This window comes from Mandrillus leucophaeus, unplaced genomic scaffold, assembly GCF_000951045.1.
Source record: "Mandrillus leucophaeus isolate KB7577 unplaced genomic scaffold, Mleu.le_1.0 Scaffold1135, whole genome shotgun sequence".
Taxonomy (NCBI): domain Eukaryota; kingdom Metazoa; phylum Chordata; class Mammalia; order Primates; family Cercopithecidae; genus Mandrillus; species Mandrillus leucophaeus.
The window spans coordinates 445,930-459,806 of NW_012099599.1; the positions used below are offsets into that span (position 1 = coordinate 445,930).

Genomic DNA, 13,877 nt, shown 5'->3' on the forward strand with positions numbered 1-13,877 from the left:
TCACAATCTCTAGGGAATGTCTTTTATAATGGCTCTCAACGCTAGCTACATATTCAAACCCCACAGGAAGCTTCTTAAAAAATCTCTCTGAAGATATTTGCACCCCCATGTTCAGAGAAGCCTTATTCACAATAGCCTAAAGGTGGGCCCAAGTGTTCGCTGACAGAATGGATAAGTATAGTGTGACATCCAGGCCTAACTCAGAGTCATTGCGGGTTCAGTTCCAAACCATCACAATCAAGTGAATATCACAAGCAAGTCACACAATTTTTTTTGTCTCTCAGTGCATATAAAAATGTTTACACTATTCTGTTGTCTGTAAGTGTGCAATTGCATTATGTCTTTAAAAAAGCAGTGTACACATAATATCTTAATTTAGAAATAATTTTTTGCTAAAAATGCTAACAATTATCTGGGCCTTCTGTGAGTCATAATGTTTTTGCTGGTGGAGGGTCTGGCTCGGTGTTGATGGCTGCTAACTGATTAGGGTGGTGATTGCTCAAGGGTGGAGTGGCTGTGGCAAGTTTTGTTTTTGTTTTTGTTTTTGAAACATCTCAGTCTGTCACCCAGGCTGGAGTGCAGTGGTGAGATCTTGGCTCACTGCAATGTCTGCCTTCCAGATTCAAGCAATTCTCATACCTCAGCCTCCTGAGTAGCTGGGACTACAGGCATGCACCACCACATCTAGCTAATTTTCGTATTTTTAGTAGAGACGGTGTCTCACTATATTGCCCAGGCTTGTCTCAAATTCCTGGGCTCAAGCAATCATACCACCTCAGCCTCACAAAGTGCTGGGATTACAGGCGTCAGCCACCATGCCCTGTTTCTTAAAATAGACAACAATGAAGTTTGTCGCATCAATGGACTCTTCCTTTTAGGAAAGATTTCTTTGTAGAATGCCAATGCTGTTTTTTTTTTTTTTTCTTATTTTTCTCCCCTTTACATACGCCAAACCATGTGATGATATTTGATAGTCTTTTACCTGGAGTAGAACTTTCAAAATTAGAGTCAATCCTCTCAAACCCTGCAATTGCTTTATCCACAACGTTTATGTAATATTCTGTCCTTTCTTGTCATTTTAACAATGTTCACAGCATCTTCACCCGGAGTAGATTCCATCTGAAAAGATTACTTTCTTTGTTTTTCCATAAAAAGCAACTCTTCATCCATTCAAGTTTTATCGTGAGATTGCAGCAATTCAGTCACATCTTCAGGCTCCACATCTAATTCTAGTTCTCTTGCTATTTTTTTTATTTTTTTATTTTTTTGAGACAGAGTCTCACTCTGTCACCCAAGCTGGAGTGCAACGGCGTGATCTTTACTCACTGCAACCTCCGCCTCCCGGGTTCAAGCCATTGTCCTGCCTCAGCCTCCCAAGTAGCTGGGACTACAGGCATGCACTGCCATACCCAGCTAATCTTTGTATTTTTAGTAGAAGCAAGGTTTCACCATGTTGGCCAGGCGGGTCTTGAACTCCTGACATAAACTGATCCATCCACCCTGGTCTCCCAAAGTGCTGTGATTACAGGCATGAGCCACTGTGCCCGGCCTCTTGCTATTTTAATCATATCTGCAGTTACTTCCTCCGCTGAAGTCATAACCCCCTCAAAGTTATCCATAAGTGTTGGAATCAATATCTCCCAAACCCCTGTTAATGTTGATAGCTTGACCTCCTCCCAAGAACATGAATCACAAATGTTCTTAATGGCATCTAGAGTGATGAATCCTTTCCAGAAAGTTTTCAATTTACTTTGTCCAGATCTATCAGAGGAATCACAATCTATGGTAGCTACAGCCTTACAAAATGTGTTTCTTAAAAAGTAAGAATTGAAAGTAGCAATGACTCCTTGATCCCTGGGCTGTGGAGTGGATGTTGTGTTTAGCAGGCATGAAAACAACATGAATCTTGTACATCCTGTACATTGCCATCTTGGGTGACCAGGTGGATTGTCCATTAGCAATAATATTTTGAAAGGAATCTTTTGCTCTGAGCAGTAGGTCAAAACAATGGGCTTAAAATATTCAGTAAATTGTGCTGCGAACAGATGTGCTGTCACCTAGACTTTGTTATTTCATTTCTACTGCACAGGCAGAGTAGATTTAGCATAATTCTTAAGGGCCCTAGAATTTTCAGAATGGAAAATGGCCATTAGTTTCACCTTAAAGTCACCAGCTGCATTAACTCCTAACAAGAGCATTAGCCGTCCTTTGAAGTGTTGAAGCCAGACATTGACTTCTCTCTAGCTGTGCAAGTCCTAGATGGCATCTTCTTCCAATGTGATGCTGTTTTATCTACATTGAAAAGCTGTTGTGTAACATAGCCACCTTCATCAATGACCTTACCTAGGTCTTCTGGATAACTAGCTATAGCTTCTCTATCAGAACTTGCTGCTTCACCTTGCACAGTTACGTTTTAAACACGGCTTCTTTCCTCAAACCTCATGAACCAAATTCCGCTAGTGTCAAACTTTTTTTCTGCAGCTTCCTCACCTCTCAGTCATCATAGAGCTAAAGAGAGTTAGGGTTTTGCTCTGGATTAGACTTTGGCTTGAGGGAATGTTGTGACTGGTTTGATCTTCTAACCAGGCCACTCAAACTTTCTCTATAATAAGGCTGTTTAATTTTCTTATCATTCATGTATTCATTGGAGTAGCACTTTTAATTGCCTTCAAGAACTTTTCCATTCCATTCTCAATATGGCTGTTTGGCACAAGAGGCTTAGCTTTTGGCCTATCTCAGTTTTTGAAATGCCTTCCTCACTAAGCTGAATCATTTCTACCTTTTGATTTAAAGTAAGAGATGACAGCCAGGTGCAGTGGCTCACCTGGAATCCCAGTGCTTTGAGAGTCTGAGGAGAGAGGTTTGCTTGAGCCCAGGAGTTGGAGGCTGTAGTGAGCTATGCTTGTACGACTGCACTCCAGCCTGGGTGACAGAATGAGATCCAGTCTCTAAAATAAATAAATAAATAAATAATAAATAAAGTGAGAGACATGTGACTCTTCTTCCATTTGAACACTGAGAGGTTATTAGGGTTATTAATTGGCCTAATTTCATATTGTTGTGTCTCAGAGCATAGGGAGGCCAGAGGAAAGCGAGAGAACACAGAGATGCAAAATGAGCTCAGGCCGTTGGAAAAGCGGCACTGGTAGACTTGCTGGATAGAGTATTACCACAAAACTTCCATGTCTAGAAAACGCAGTATCTGCAAAGTGCAGTCAAGGGAAGCACAGTAAAATGAGGTGTGCCTGTCCACATATGATGGAGTATTATTCAGTCTTAAAAGGGAGGGGGATTCTGACACCTGCTACAACATGGATGAGCCTCGAAGACATTATGTTAAGTGAGATAAGCCAGTCGGAAAAGGAAATCTTATAAGATTCCACTTACATCAGGTACCTAGAGTAATCAAATTCATAGAGACCAAAAGTAGAATGGTGGTTGCCAGCGGCTGTTGGGGAGACAGGGAGGAATGGGGAGTTATTATTTATTGTGTAGAGAGTTTCAGTTTAGTAAGATGAAAGGCATTTTGAAATTGGATGATGATGATGGTTACACAACAACATAAATCCTGTTAATACCACTGGATACTTTAAAATGGTTAAGGTGGTGAATTTTATGTTATGTGTGCGTGTAGACATATTAATAGATATATGGAGGTGGGTCCTGGGCTTTGGTGTTTTTTTAAACTCCCTGGTTGATTTTAATGTGCCACCGGGGTTGAGAGTCATTGATTGGACTAATGGTCTGTCTTTCATGCTAGATATGGGCGTGCCCCTGAACAAAACTGGGTTGGAAGGTATAGAGAGAGAATCTTTAGGCACCCCGCGTCCATATGAACCACTCTGATTGCACACAGCTTTGATGCTTAGGGCATTTAAGTACATCATTCAGGTGGCTGCCTACTTCATAGAAATGGCTCTGTCTAGGCTGGGCGCGGTGGCCCATGCCTGTAATCTCAGCACTTCGGGAGGCCAAGGCAGGTGGATCACCTGAGGTCGGGAGTTCAAGACCAGCCTGACCAACACGGAGAAACCCCATCTCTACTAAAACTACAAAAAATGAGCCAGACATGGTGGCACATGCCTATAATCCCAGCTACTTGGGAGGTTGAGGCAGGAGAATTGCTTGAACCCAGGAGGTGGGGTTTGCAGTGAGGTGAGATCACGCCATTGCACTCCAGCCTGGGCAACAAGAGTGAAACTCTGTCTCAAAAAAAAAAAAAAAAAAAAAAAAAAGAAGGAAAAAGAAAAAGAAAAAAAAGAAACGGCTCTCTCTGCATAAGCAGGAGAGCAATTCAGGGAGAGAAATAATTTGCTTATCCCACCTCTTAAGAAGTCACTTCTTGTCAGATGTGGTTTGGTGCCCCTGTCAAGGTTTTGATGACAGGCTCCAGCTAGTCTCCTGGGCAGGCCCAAGTGAAGCATGGGGAGGCATTAAACCTGCACAGTTGTGTCATCATCCTCACCAAACCAGATCTGGCCCCACCCCAGGGAGGGCGTCCCTGTCTACCAAGATGCCCAAACAAGAAACATGGGCAACACCCTAGCTCCTCCCTTCCCACACCTCCATCAGTCAGGTAGTCACCAAGCTGAATCCGTTCTGGCTCTTAAATATGCCTCACAGCTGTTCTTACACCACTGCTAGGAAATTATTTCCAAATCTGATTATGCTATTCCATGCATGGAGGAGAAGTTTCTCTATCTCTTGCTGGATGTGAGTAATGACACTGCCCCATTTGTGAGCAGCAGCCATTTGGGAATGTTTGGGGAATTAGCCTTTGAGGGAAATCATTACTGTCCATGCCAAAGCATGGAAATAAAACACGGGGGCCCCAGTGACATCCCTGAGTGACATCACTGAGTGACATCACTGAGTGACTGTACCACCCCTGGGGCCACCCTACCTCTGGGCTCACCACTCAAGGTAAAGCACGGTTCCTTATTGCTGAAGCCAGTTTTACCTGAGGTCTTACATTTTCCCATGGTGAAAGGCATTCTACATGAAGTGATAATTTACAAGAACAGTTTTTTGGTGTATAATTTCATGTTCTCTTGGTTTGAGGACTAAACCAATTGCATCCAGCTGAAGGAAAAGAGAGAGAGAAAGAGGGAAAGGAGGGAAGATAGAATGTCTTGGAAGGACTGGGGTAGCTCGCGGAGCTCAGGAAGCTGTCAAAAAAGCAAGCCTCAGGAGGGACCAGAAGCAGAGTGGCTCTGAGGAGTGTCATCACCTTCCCTTTGGAGTGCCACCATTCATTTATCCCAGCTCCCAACAACTCTTCTCTCAGATGAAAACTCTAACATATGGAGGTGAGACTTCGGTTGCATCCAGCACTACCCTTGGACCAGTGAGCCTTGGCAGGGGGACAGGTCACAGAGCAGAAATGCAACCTGGGAACCACCCCTGTAGGATGTGAAGGCAGTGTCCTGAGAATAGACACTGGAAAGAGCCCAGTAAGTTCACCACGATTGAGTATGCCCCAAATCAAGTGGTTACCAGATGCATTAGTCAGGAATCCTTGAATAAAAATAACAGACACCAACTCAAACTAGTTTAAGCTTACAGGGTAATGTATTGATGTTTATAACCATAGTATAAGGAGGTCAGAGATGCAGCTGGCATTGGGAGAGTGGGCCCCCAGGCCTTGACCATCATCAGAAGCTTCCCTCACCACTCTTCCCCAGGCTCATCTCTGCATGGTGGATTCATACTCTGGGGCTGCCATCTTCCCTGAGATTCGAGTTCTGGGCTTCATTTTTGTTGTTGTTGTTTTTTCTTTGCTGTTTCACTCCTTAAAGGCCTTCAGGGAGGAGGGTTTTAGGGAAGAGCTCACGTTGGCCGCACCTGGATAACAAGTCTGTGGCTGCATGAAATGCGATCTCAGGAGTGCTGAGAACTGTGATGGAACCAGCCAGGTCTGGAGCCAACCTGTGCGAGCAGTGGCTCTGATTGGCAGCAAAGGTTAGGGTCAGGATTGGCATACAGGAGGCTCAGTTCTCTACAATAAAGTGCCTCCTGGCATCAGAAGCAGGGCAGACAAAGTCCCATGATATCCTCTCTGCATCTACAGCATGGCATTTTTTCTACTCTTTCAAAGGCTCAAAATGTGGACCTAATAGTTTGTTTGTGGAGGAAGGAGGGCTAGAGCAAACCAAGAAGGCTGATTATCCTATATCTATGATGCCCTAACTATTCAACTTACACAAAATGGATTTTAAGTCCTTTGACTAATAAAGCAATCATCCCAAATATATTAACAGTAAAACTAGCCAGAATTTTTGTTGTTAGTGAATGTGTGAAATATGAATAAACAGTGAATAGTTGTTCCATTATTTTGCACCTGACCTAGCTGAAATGTTGCCCTATTTTATTGTCCCTAAATTGTTTGATCTGTGGATAATTATACAGATACTGTTTTATTTGCTTATTTATTTATTTTTTTCCTCCCAAGTTTTGCTTTAGTTTTCATTGGAGTCAGAGAATGTTGAAAAGGCTTCTCAAATACTAAATTATCTGCAGATCATATAAAACTGTGTTCTGGCCTTGGACTAGAGCATTTTTGTTATATTTTTTCATGTTGTTTAAAAAAACTTACTTCAAACTGCCTTACTTAACATGGGGAAAAAAGCCGATTGCAATACAAATTACACCCTACCAAGCCTTACTTCCTGTTACACCCTGTTGGGTTACTGAGATAAAATGATAATTTAGTTATGTTTCTGAGCATCAGTCACTATGTTATTATGCCCATTGTTTTCTCTTTACCCTGGAGAGAAATATGTTTACCCTTTTGTAAAAATAGAGAATTATTTCTAGTTTCAAAAGTAATAAATACTCATGGTAAAACATTCACTCCCTCTTGGTTTTAATTTTTTTAAAAGACAAAATAAATCATTATTATTTAACCACCAAAGGAGAAGTTCAGATACCCATTGTTGGGATGATGTAAAGGGAAATTGAAGGCATTTTATGCGTCTGTATTAGTTGAATCAAAATTAGGCCTTAGCACAATTTCCAGCAAGAACTTTTGTATGTATTACTAACAACAAACGTAGGCAAATTACTTTTTGTGTGTGTGTGTGCATATGGCATGCAAATTTGAGTTTATTTTTAAATATTGCAATGAAATACACATTGTTCCTAAAAAGGAAATTCTGACATTTAAATGAAATTTGAAAACCAAACAGTGAAAAACAGAAAGAGAGAGTTGTAAGAATCCATTTACCAATTTTACAGCTAAAAATTAAAGTGAAGTAGAAATAGCGAAAGATAACAGACAAATATATTATTTTAGGTCATTCATTTATAGTGCCTTATCATCTTAAGTTATAAATAGAATAAGGATTTTGTTATATAAAAACTATCAAAAAGCGTCAGTGAAAAGACATGACCTCCATGAAATGTGTTGAGTGGCCACGGTGGAAATGTCAAAATGCAGCAGCCCTGGCTAGGCAACAGCAGCCTCCATGACAGTTTGTTAACTTGTCTTTCGTAGGTGGCCACAGAAAGTTCCATAAAGTGTACTGTTTAACCAATTCCCTTCTATTACCACAACAATATGTACCCAGGGTTTTATGTATACGCTTAAGATTTGGGGAAATGCAAGAGGGAAGGGTGACTGTTTAGAATTTCCTTGGAAATGTCTGTGCACAGTACAATGTCCCACAGAGCCAAATTCCTTCCAAATTGATGAGCATGCTCTTGATTCTTGAGTCATGATGTTATTTTCTTCTAATTTTTCCGAACCGTCTTTGTTTGACTGGACACCATATTGACAGCCTCAGATGGTAGGCCAACATATACTCCTCCTTAGTTTCTCCTCTTGTCATCTTCTGTTATGGATTCTTCTGTTACATCTTTGGCTGCTCCTGCAGGGCCTCTGCCCGGGAGTTCCCGCAGCCCATCGCGCAGTTCGCCGGCCGGGGAAGCCGCACTCCGCGGGTCTTGGGGGCGGAGACTCAGACCGCAAATTACCTTTTTCTTTTTTTTTTTTTTTAGACAGAGTCTCACCCTGTCACCCAGGCTGGAGTGCGGTGGTGCGATCTCAGCTCACTGCAACCTCTGCCTCCCGGGCTCAAGCGATTCTCCTGCCTCAGCCTCCCTAGTAGCTGGAATTACAGGCACCCGCCACCATGCCTGGCTAATTTTTGTATTTTTAGTAGAGACGGGGTTTCACCATGTTGGTCAGGCTGGTCTTGAACTCCTAACCTCGTGATCCGCCCGCCTCCGACTCCTAAAGTGCTGGGATTATAGGGGTGAGCCACCGAGCCCGGTTCGCAAATTACTTTTTTAAATCTTTCCCAACACTGTTCAACAACCTCCAGTGGGACGCAGTGGCTCAAGCCTTTGGGCACAGTGGCCCAGCATTTTGGGAGTCAGAGTGAGACTCTGTCTCAAAAAAAAAACAAAAAAACAAAAACAGAAACGAAAGTGGGGGTACCGTTTTCATCTCTTTTACAAGTATGGGATGAATCAGCTATTAGCTGCTGGAAGGGCTGGAAGTCTAGGATGGGAGCTGGATGAGCCCTGAGTGCTGACCACAGGAGATGGACAAAGACAGAAGTTGGTCAGGCACCAGAGTGATGTGGAGGTGTCAGAGGCCCCTGCGTGGCAGAGAGCCACAGTCGAAAGAGCTGGAGCAGGCACTGGGTCCATCTGCCTCAGACCAGAAGCCACTCGCAGCCTTTCTGCCGCAGTGGAGAAACCAGCTGGCCCCTGACACTCTGCAGCCTGGCACCTCAGAGGCTGCTTCAGCATGGTGTGTGGTCAGACGTGGAGGAGCCTACAATTAACTGACAATTAGCCTGACTGGGAGGGGAATTGGGGACCTCCCTGTAGCTAATGGCCAGGCAGCCGAATGGGCTAGGACTCTGGCTTCAGTGATGGTCCATTGGGAAGTGGCCGGTTTATCTCAGAGGAGCCAGAAGTGCCATTTAAATCCTAGCATGCTCAGCTGGGAGCTCGATAAAGGCTTAAAGTCTGGGTGGTACTGAGAATTCATCCACTTTTCCCAAATAAATAAGAAGTGGCCACAGTTAGGGGCAGCACGGATTTGAGAGCCAACACTACTGCATGTTGTATTTGTGTTTCTAGGTGAGTTCCAGTTTCTACTTAAGACTAAGGGGTTGATGAAATCTTCCATAGGAGCTAGGCTCCATTTGCTTCTTTCTTTTATTAGGTGCTTGCCTTTGGGATTATATAGTGTGTTACAGGTACTTTCATTGAAGGGTGAAGTTTTTCCATACCTTGTAATTGTATGCCTCTCTTAATGCAAAAAGCACTGTCTTCAAAATTTGTGAAGTCACCTTTTGTAAAACGAATCTGAACTTCCCATTTATTTGCATCACTTTTTAATTAAATGATAAGAATAGGTAATATACTCTATTTTAGCTGAAAGGCCAAGGAAGGATGTTTACATCATTGTTTTAAAAAATTGTTTCAGCCAGGCACAGTGGCTCACGCCTGTAATCCCAACACTTTGGGAGGCCAAGACAGGTGGATCACCTGAGGTCAGGAGTTTGAGACCAGCCTGACCAACATGGTAAAACCCTGTCTCTACTAAAAATGCAAAAATTAGCCAGGCATGGTAGCAGGTGCCTGTAATCCCAGCTACTCGGAGGATGAGGCATGAGAATTGCTTGAACCCAGGAGGCAGAGGTTGCAGTGAGCCGAGATTGCGCCACTGCACTCCTGCCTGGGGAATAGAGAGAGACTCTGTCTCCAAAGAAAATAAAAATAAAAAATAAAATAGAATAAAAAATTGTTTCTTTGGCCCCTTGGGAAAATATAAATGCAAATTTCTGCCAGCAAGATCATTGTTATGACATTTAGGAAAATATTGGCATATGCTTGCACTTTATTTTTATTTGTAAGCCTCTAAGTTATTGTTAGTCTGTCCCAATAGTGGAATAAACAGAAAGAGAAATGAAATGATTTACTATAATTCCTTAGCTAACCACTGAAACCTGAGAATAAAGTCTTATTTCTAAATCAAGTTATAAGATAAAATGTCAACCTAGTTCAATAAAGAATTCACCTTCTTCAAAAGGCAAATGAACTCCTTAGAAAAGAAGAATCTTAAGTATTTAATGACAGCACAGCAGCTCAAAGCCATGAAGGCAGAAACAAATCCAATGTATCAGGGAACTGTGTGCCTCAGCCAGGAAGCCTCCTGTATTCTTCATGCTGTTTCCAAAACCATTTGGAAAAATTAGGAAATATGAGTGACTATGTATATAAATGTAAAATAGAAAAAGCCCTTTCTAGGCATGATATTAAATGTGTAATCCACAAAAGAAAAGATTAGAAGAGATGACTACATACATTTTTAAAGAAATCTCTGCCCATAAAAAAATTGAAAGTCATCTTGAAAACCATAAACGTAATAGGTGATAGACAAAGGATTAATACAGTGAATCAATAAACAAAAGTCCAGCATGACAATGGACAAGAACAGGTAATTCCTAAAAGAAGAAATAAAAATGCCCAATAAATATAAGGAAACAATTCCACATGTATGTATAGAGATATGAAGGAAAAAAATAAATACAAATAAAAGTGAGATACCATGTTTAAATTTTTGCCTGTGAGATTGGTTTTTAAAAAAAAGAATAACAGTCAAGGTTGATGAGGGCCTGTGAGTAAAGGGAGATTGTCATTAAGGGACATTTAAATGCAATATGTATCAAAAGTAGTAAAATGTGTGATGCATACCTCTTGACCCAGGAATTTTTCTAAGAACTTGTCCTAAAGAATAATGGAACAAATACATACAGACACTTAAATGAAGTTACAGTGTTATTTAAAATAGTACAACATTGGAAATGATCTAATATACAACAGTAAGGATTTATCCAATTGAATGGTATATCAAGATATGGAATGATATTCAGCTATCTAATATTATGTAATTTTTATTGATGTAGCAGCTTTATTCCTATTCTCTAAAACCTGGAAACAACCTGATGTCCTTCAACTGGTAAAAGGATAAACAAACTACGGTACATCCATTCAATAGTTACTACTCAGCAGTAATAAAGACTGAACTGTTGCATGCAACATGTTGATGGTTCCCCTATAAATTATTCTAAATGGAAGAAGCCAACTCAAATGGCTAAATACTGTTTACTTTCTGTGACTTCTGGGAAAGGCAAAGCCATAGTGATGTGGAGACCAGGGGTTGCCAGGAATTGGGGTGGTAGGAGGGCTTGGTCCTTCCTCCTACATGAAGGAGTTTTGGGGGGTATTATGCAACTGATTGCTGTGGTTTTGACCTAACTCTGAGCATTTGTTGAAACTCATTGAATTGTAAACCGAAAAGAGTAACTTTTAGTGTATGTAAATTTAAAAATTAAATTGTACTCCAACATATGAGAGAAAGGGAGAGGAAGAGAGAGAGAGATCTCTTGTAGAGAAATTAAAAAAAAAAACTCTAAAGAGACTCTAATTTAAAATTTTTGTTATATAGAAATCTGTTATATCATTGAGTGAAAAAAAACCAAGGTGATCCTCTCTGTTGCATTTTATAAAGTGTTCCATAAAACAGCAGTCCCGAGAGATTCTCTGATGAGGAAAAAAGGGATTCCTTAAGCAGTTTATGCCAAGTCCTCTGCCCTTCCTCAATGCAATTGTATATAAAGTTTCCTTGTTTTAATTCATAAAGAAAAGAGGTTTAATTGCCTCACAGTTCTGCAGATTGTACAGGAAGCATAGTGGCTTCTGCGTCCAGGGAGGCCTCAGGAAACTTACAGTCATGGTGGGAGAAGAGGGGAAAGCAGACACGTCTTACATGGCCAGAGCAGGACTAAGGAAGAGAGTGGGGAGGTGTCACACACTTTTAAATGATCAGATCTCGTCAGAACTCCTACCACTAGAACGGCACCAAAGGGATGGTGCTAAACCATTCATGAAGGATCCACTCCCATGATCCAGTAACCTCCTACCAGGTCCCACCTCCAATACTGGGGATTACAATTTAACATGAGATTTGGGCAGAAATACAGATCCGAATCATATCAGTCTGCCCTTGGTCCCTCCCAAATCTCATGTCCCTCTCACATTTCAAAATATAATCATGACTTCCCAACAGTCCCCCAAAGTCTTAACTTATTCCAGCATTAACTCACAAGTTCAGAGTCCCAAGTCCCATCTAAGACAAGGCAAGTCCCTTCCATCTAGGAGCCTGTAAAGTAAAAAACAAGTTAGTTACTTCCAAGAAACAATGAGATTGGGTAAATACTTCCATTCAAAAAGGGAGAAATTGACCAAAAGAAAGGGGCCACAGGCTGGCCCCATGTGAGTCCAAAACCCATCAGGGCAGCCATTAAATCTTGAAGCTCCAAAATAATTATAAAGGTTCCTAAATGCGTTCACATCAAAGAAACTGGTTTAGCATTGTTAAATGCTGTTCATTAGAGGAGAAAATAGAATCTATTCTAGGTATTTTAAGCACAATGGAATTTTATACAGGGAATGTGGTGCTTACAAAGCGTTGGAGGAGCTTGGGGAGCACAAAGATCATTGCTATGCTCAGTGTCTGGCACCACTACCAGATCTCCGTCTTCTGCCTCCCACTTCTCAGCACTCACCAACCAGATGGCCAGAAACTAGGCTGAACTCAGCCGCTGTAGCTGCCTTGGTTGCCTCTAGAAAACTGAGAGCAGTGACCAGACACTGGAATCCTTAGTCCTGCTGTTGGAGCTCACGTTTCTGAGGCTTTGCCAGATCACAGAAACAGCAGGAGGAAGGTGGCTTCCACCTTTGTACCGCCTTCTAGATTCTGCAAGAAGGCATCAAACTGGTAGAACCTAATTTCCAAGGGAGCCATTTTTATCTTTCCAACACCTTCAGTTCAGCTGGGAGGTAGGAATGGATACCTAACAGGGTGCCAGTTGATCACATCCATTTTGCTTTGGGACCCCCTTTTCCGGTGTCATCTAGTTTCTTCTCAGCTTACTATGGGAAACCATGCTTAGGATAATTTCCTAGGAGTGGGCTTCCTAGGAAAAATTACAGTTTACCAACAGAAAAGACAAGAATGTGAATTGCCTGATGTTTGGTTATTTTAATGTTAAACACAGATGTTTCTAGTTCAGTAGATAAAATGACATGTAATAGATTTTCATTCCAAAGTCTCTTAGGTCATATAGGTTGAGTATCCCTTATCTGAAATGCTTGAAACTAGGAGTGTTTTCGATTTGGGGTTTTTTCAGATTTTTGAATATTGGCATGTACCAACTGAGATATCTGGGGGATGGAACCCAAGTCTAAATATGAAATTCATTTATGTTTCATATACACCTTATACATATAACCTAAAGGTAATTTTATGCAATATTTTTAATCACATGTGCAACCCATCACATGAAGTCAGGTATAGAATTTTTTCATGTGATGTCATGTCAGTATTCAAAACGTGTTGGATTTTGGTCATTTCAAATTTTGAATTTTCAAATTTGGGATGCTGAACCTATATTGCATAAATATCAGTTTATTAACAATCAGAGCAAGCTGTTGTATAAACATATGGCTGGTTATATTCATGTCTGTTCATCACAGTAGGTTGCAAGTCCTTTGAAGGTAAGAATCTTCTTTTATTCACCTTTGTATACATTCTCCCCCAGCACACAGTTTCCCAGCAGAACACCTGGCAGTGGTGCACAGTAAATGTCGAGTGGATTGCAGTGGTTATTATCTGTCATCTGTCGATAAATCTATTTTTTCTCCCTTATTTCTCTGTACTTTATTGAGTCAGATTTGACAAGAGTCATCCATTCATCTGAATATTGCATTTAACTTGGGAGCCCAGGCCAGATCATACATTTATTATTTTTTCAACATAATTTTGTTTAGCTTATAAACTTTTTTTTTTTTTTTTT

The 13,877-nt window shown here is 41.2% G+C and overlaps 2 protein-coding genes across 2 annotated transcripts in view; one reads left to right on the forward strand and one right to left on the reverse strand.

Annotated features, from left to right (window-relative positions):
- The window catches only part of SGPP2 (sphingosine-1-phosphate phosphatase 2), a 122,503-nt gene that overhangs the window by 83,887 nt on the left and 24,739 nt on the right, over positions 1–13,877 (forward strand). The window lies entirely within an intron of this gene.
- On the reverse strand, positions 7,085–7,904 carry LOC105550929 (chromosome unknown open reading frame, human C12orf75). The gene is given in 2 exon segments (XM_011996001.1): positions 7,085–7,886; positions 7,889–7,904. Coding segments are annotated over 2 exon segments (171 nt in total). The 3' UTR covers positions 7,085–7,731.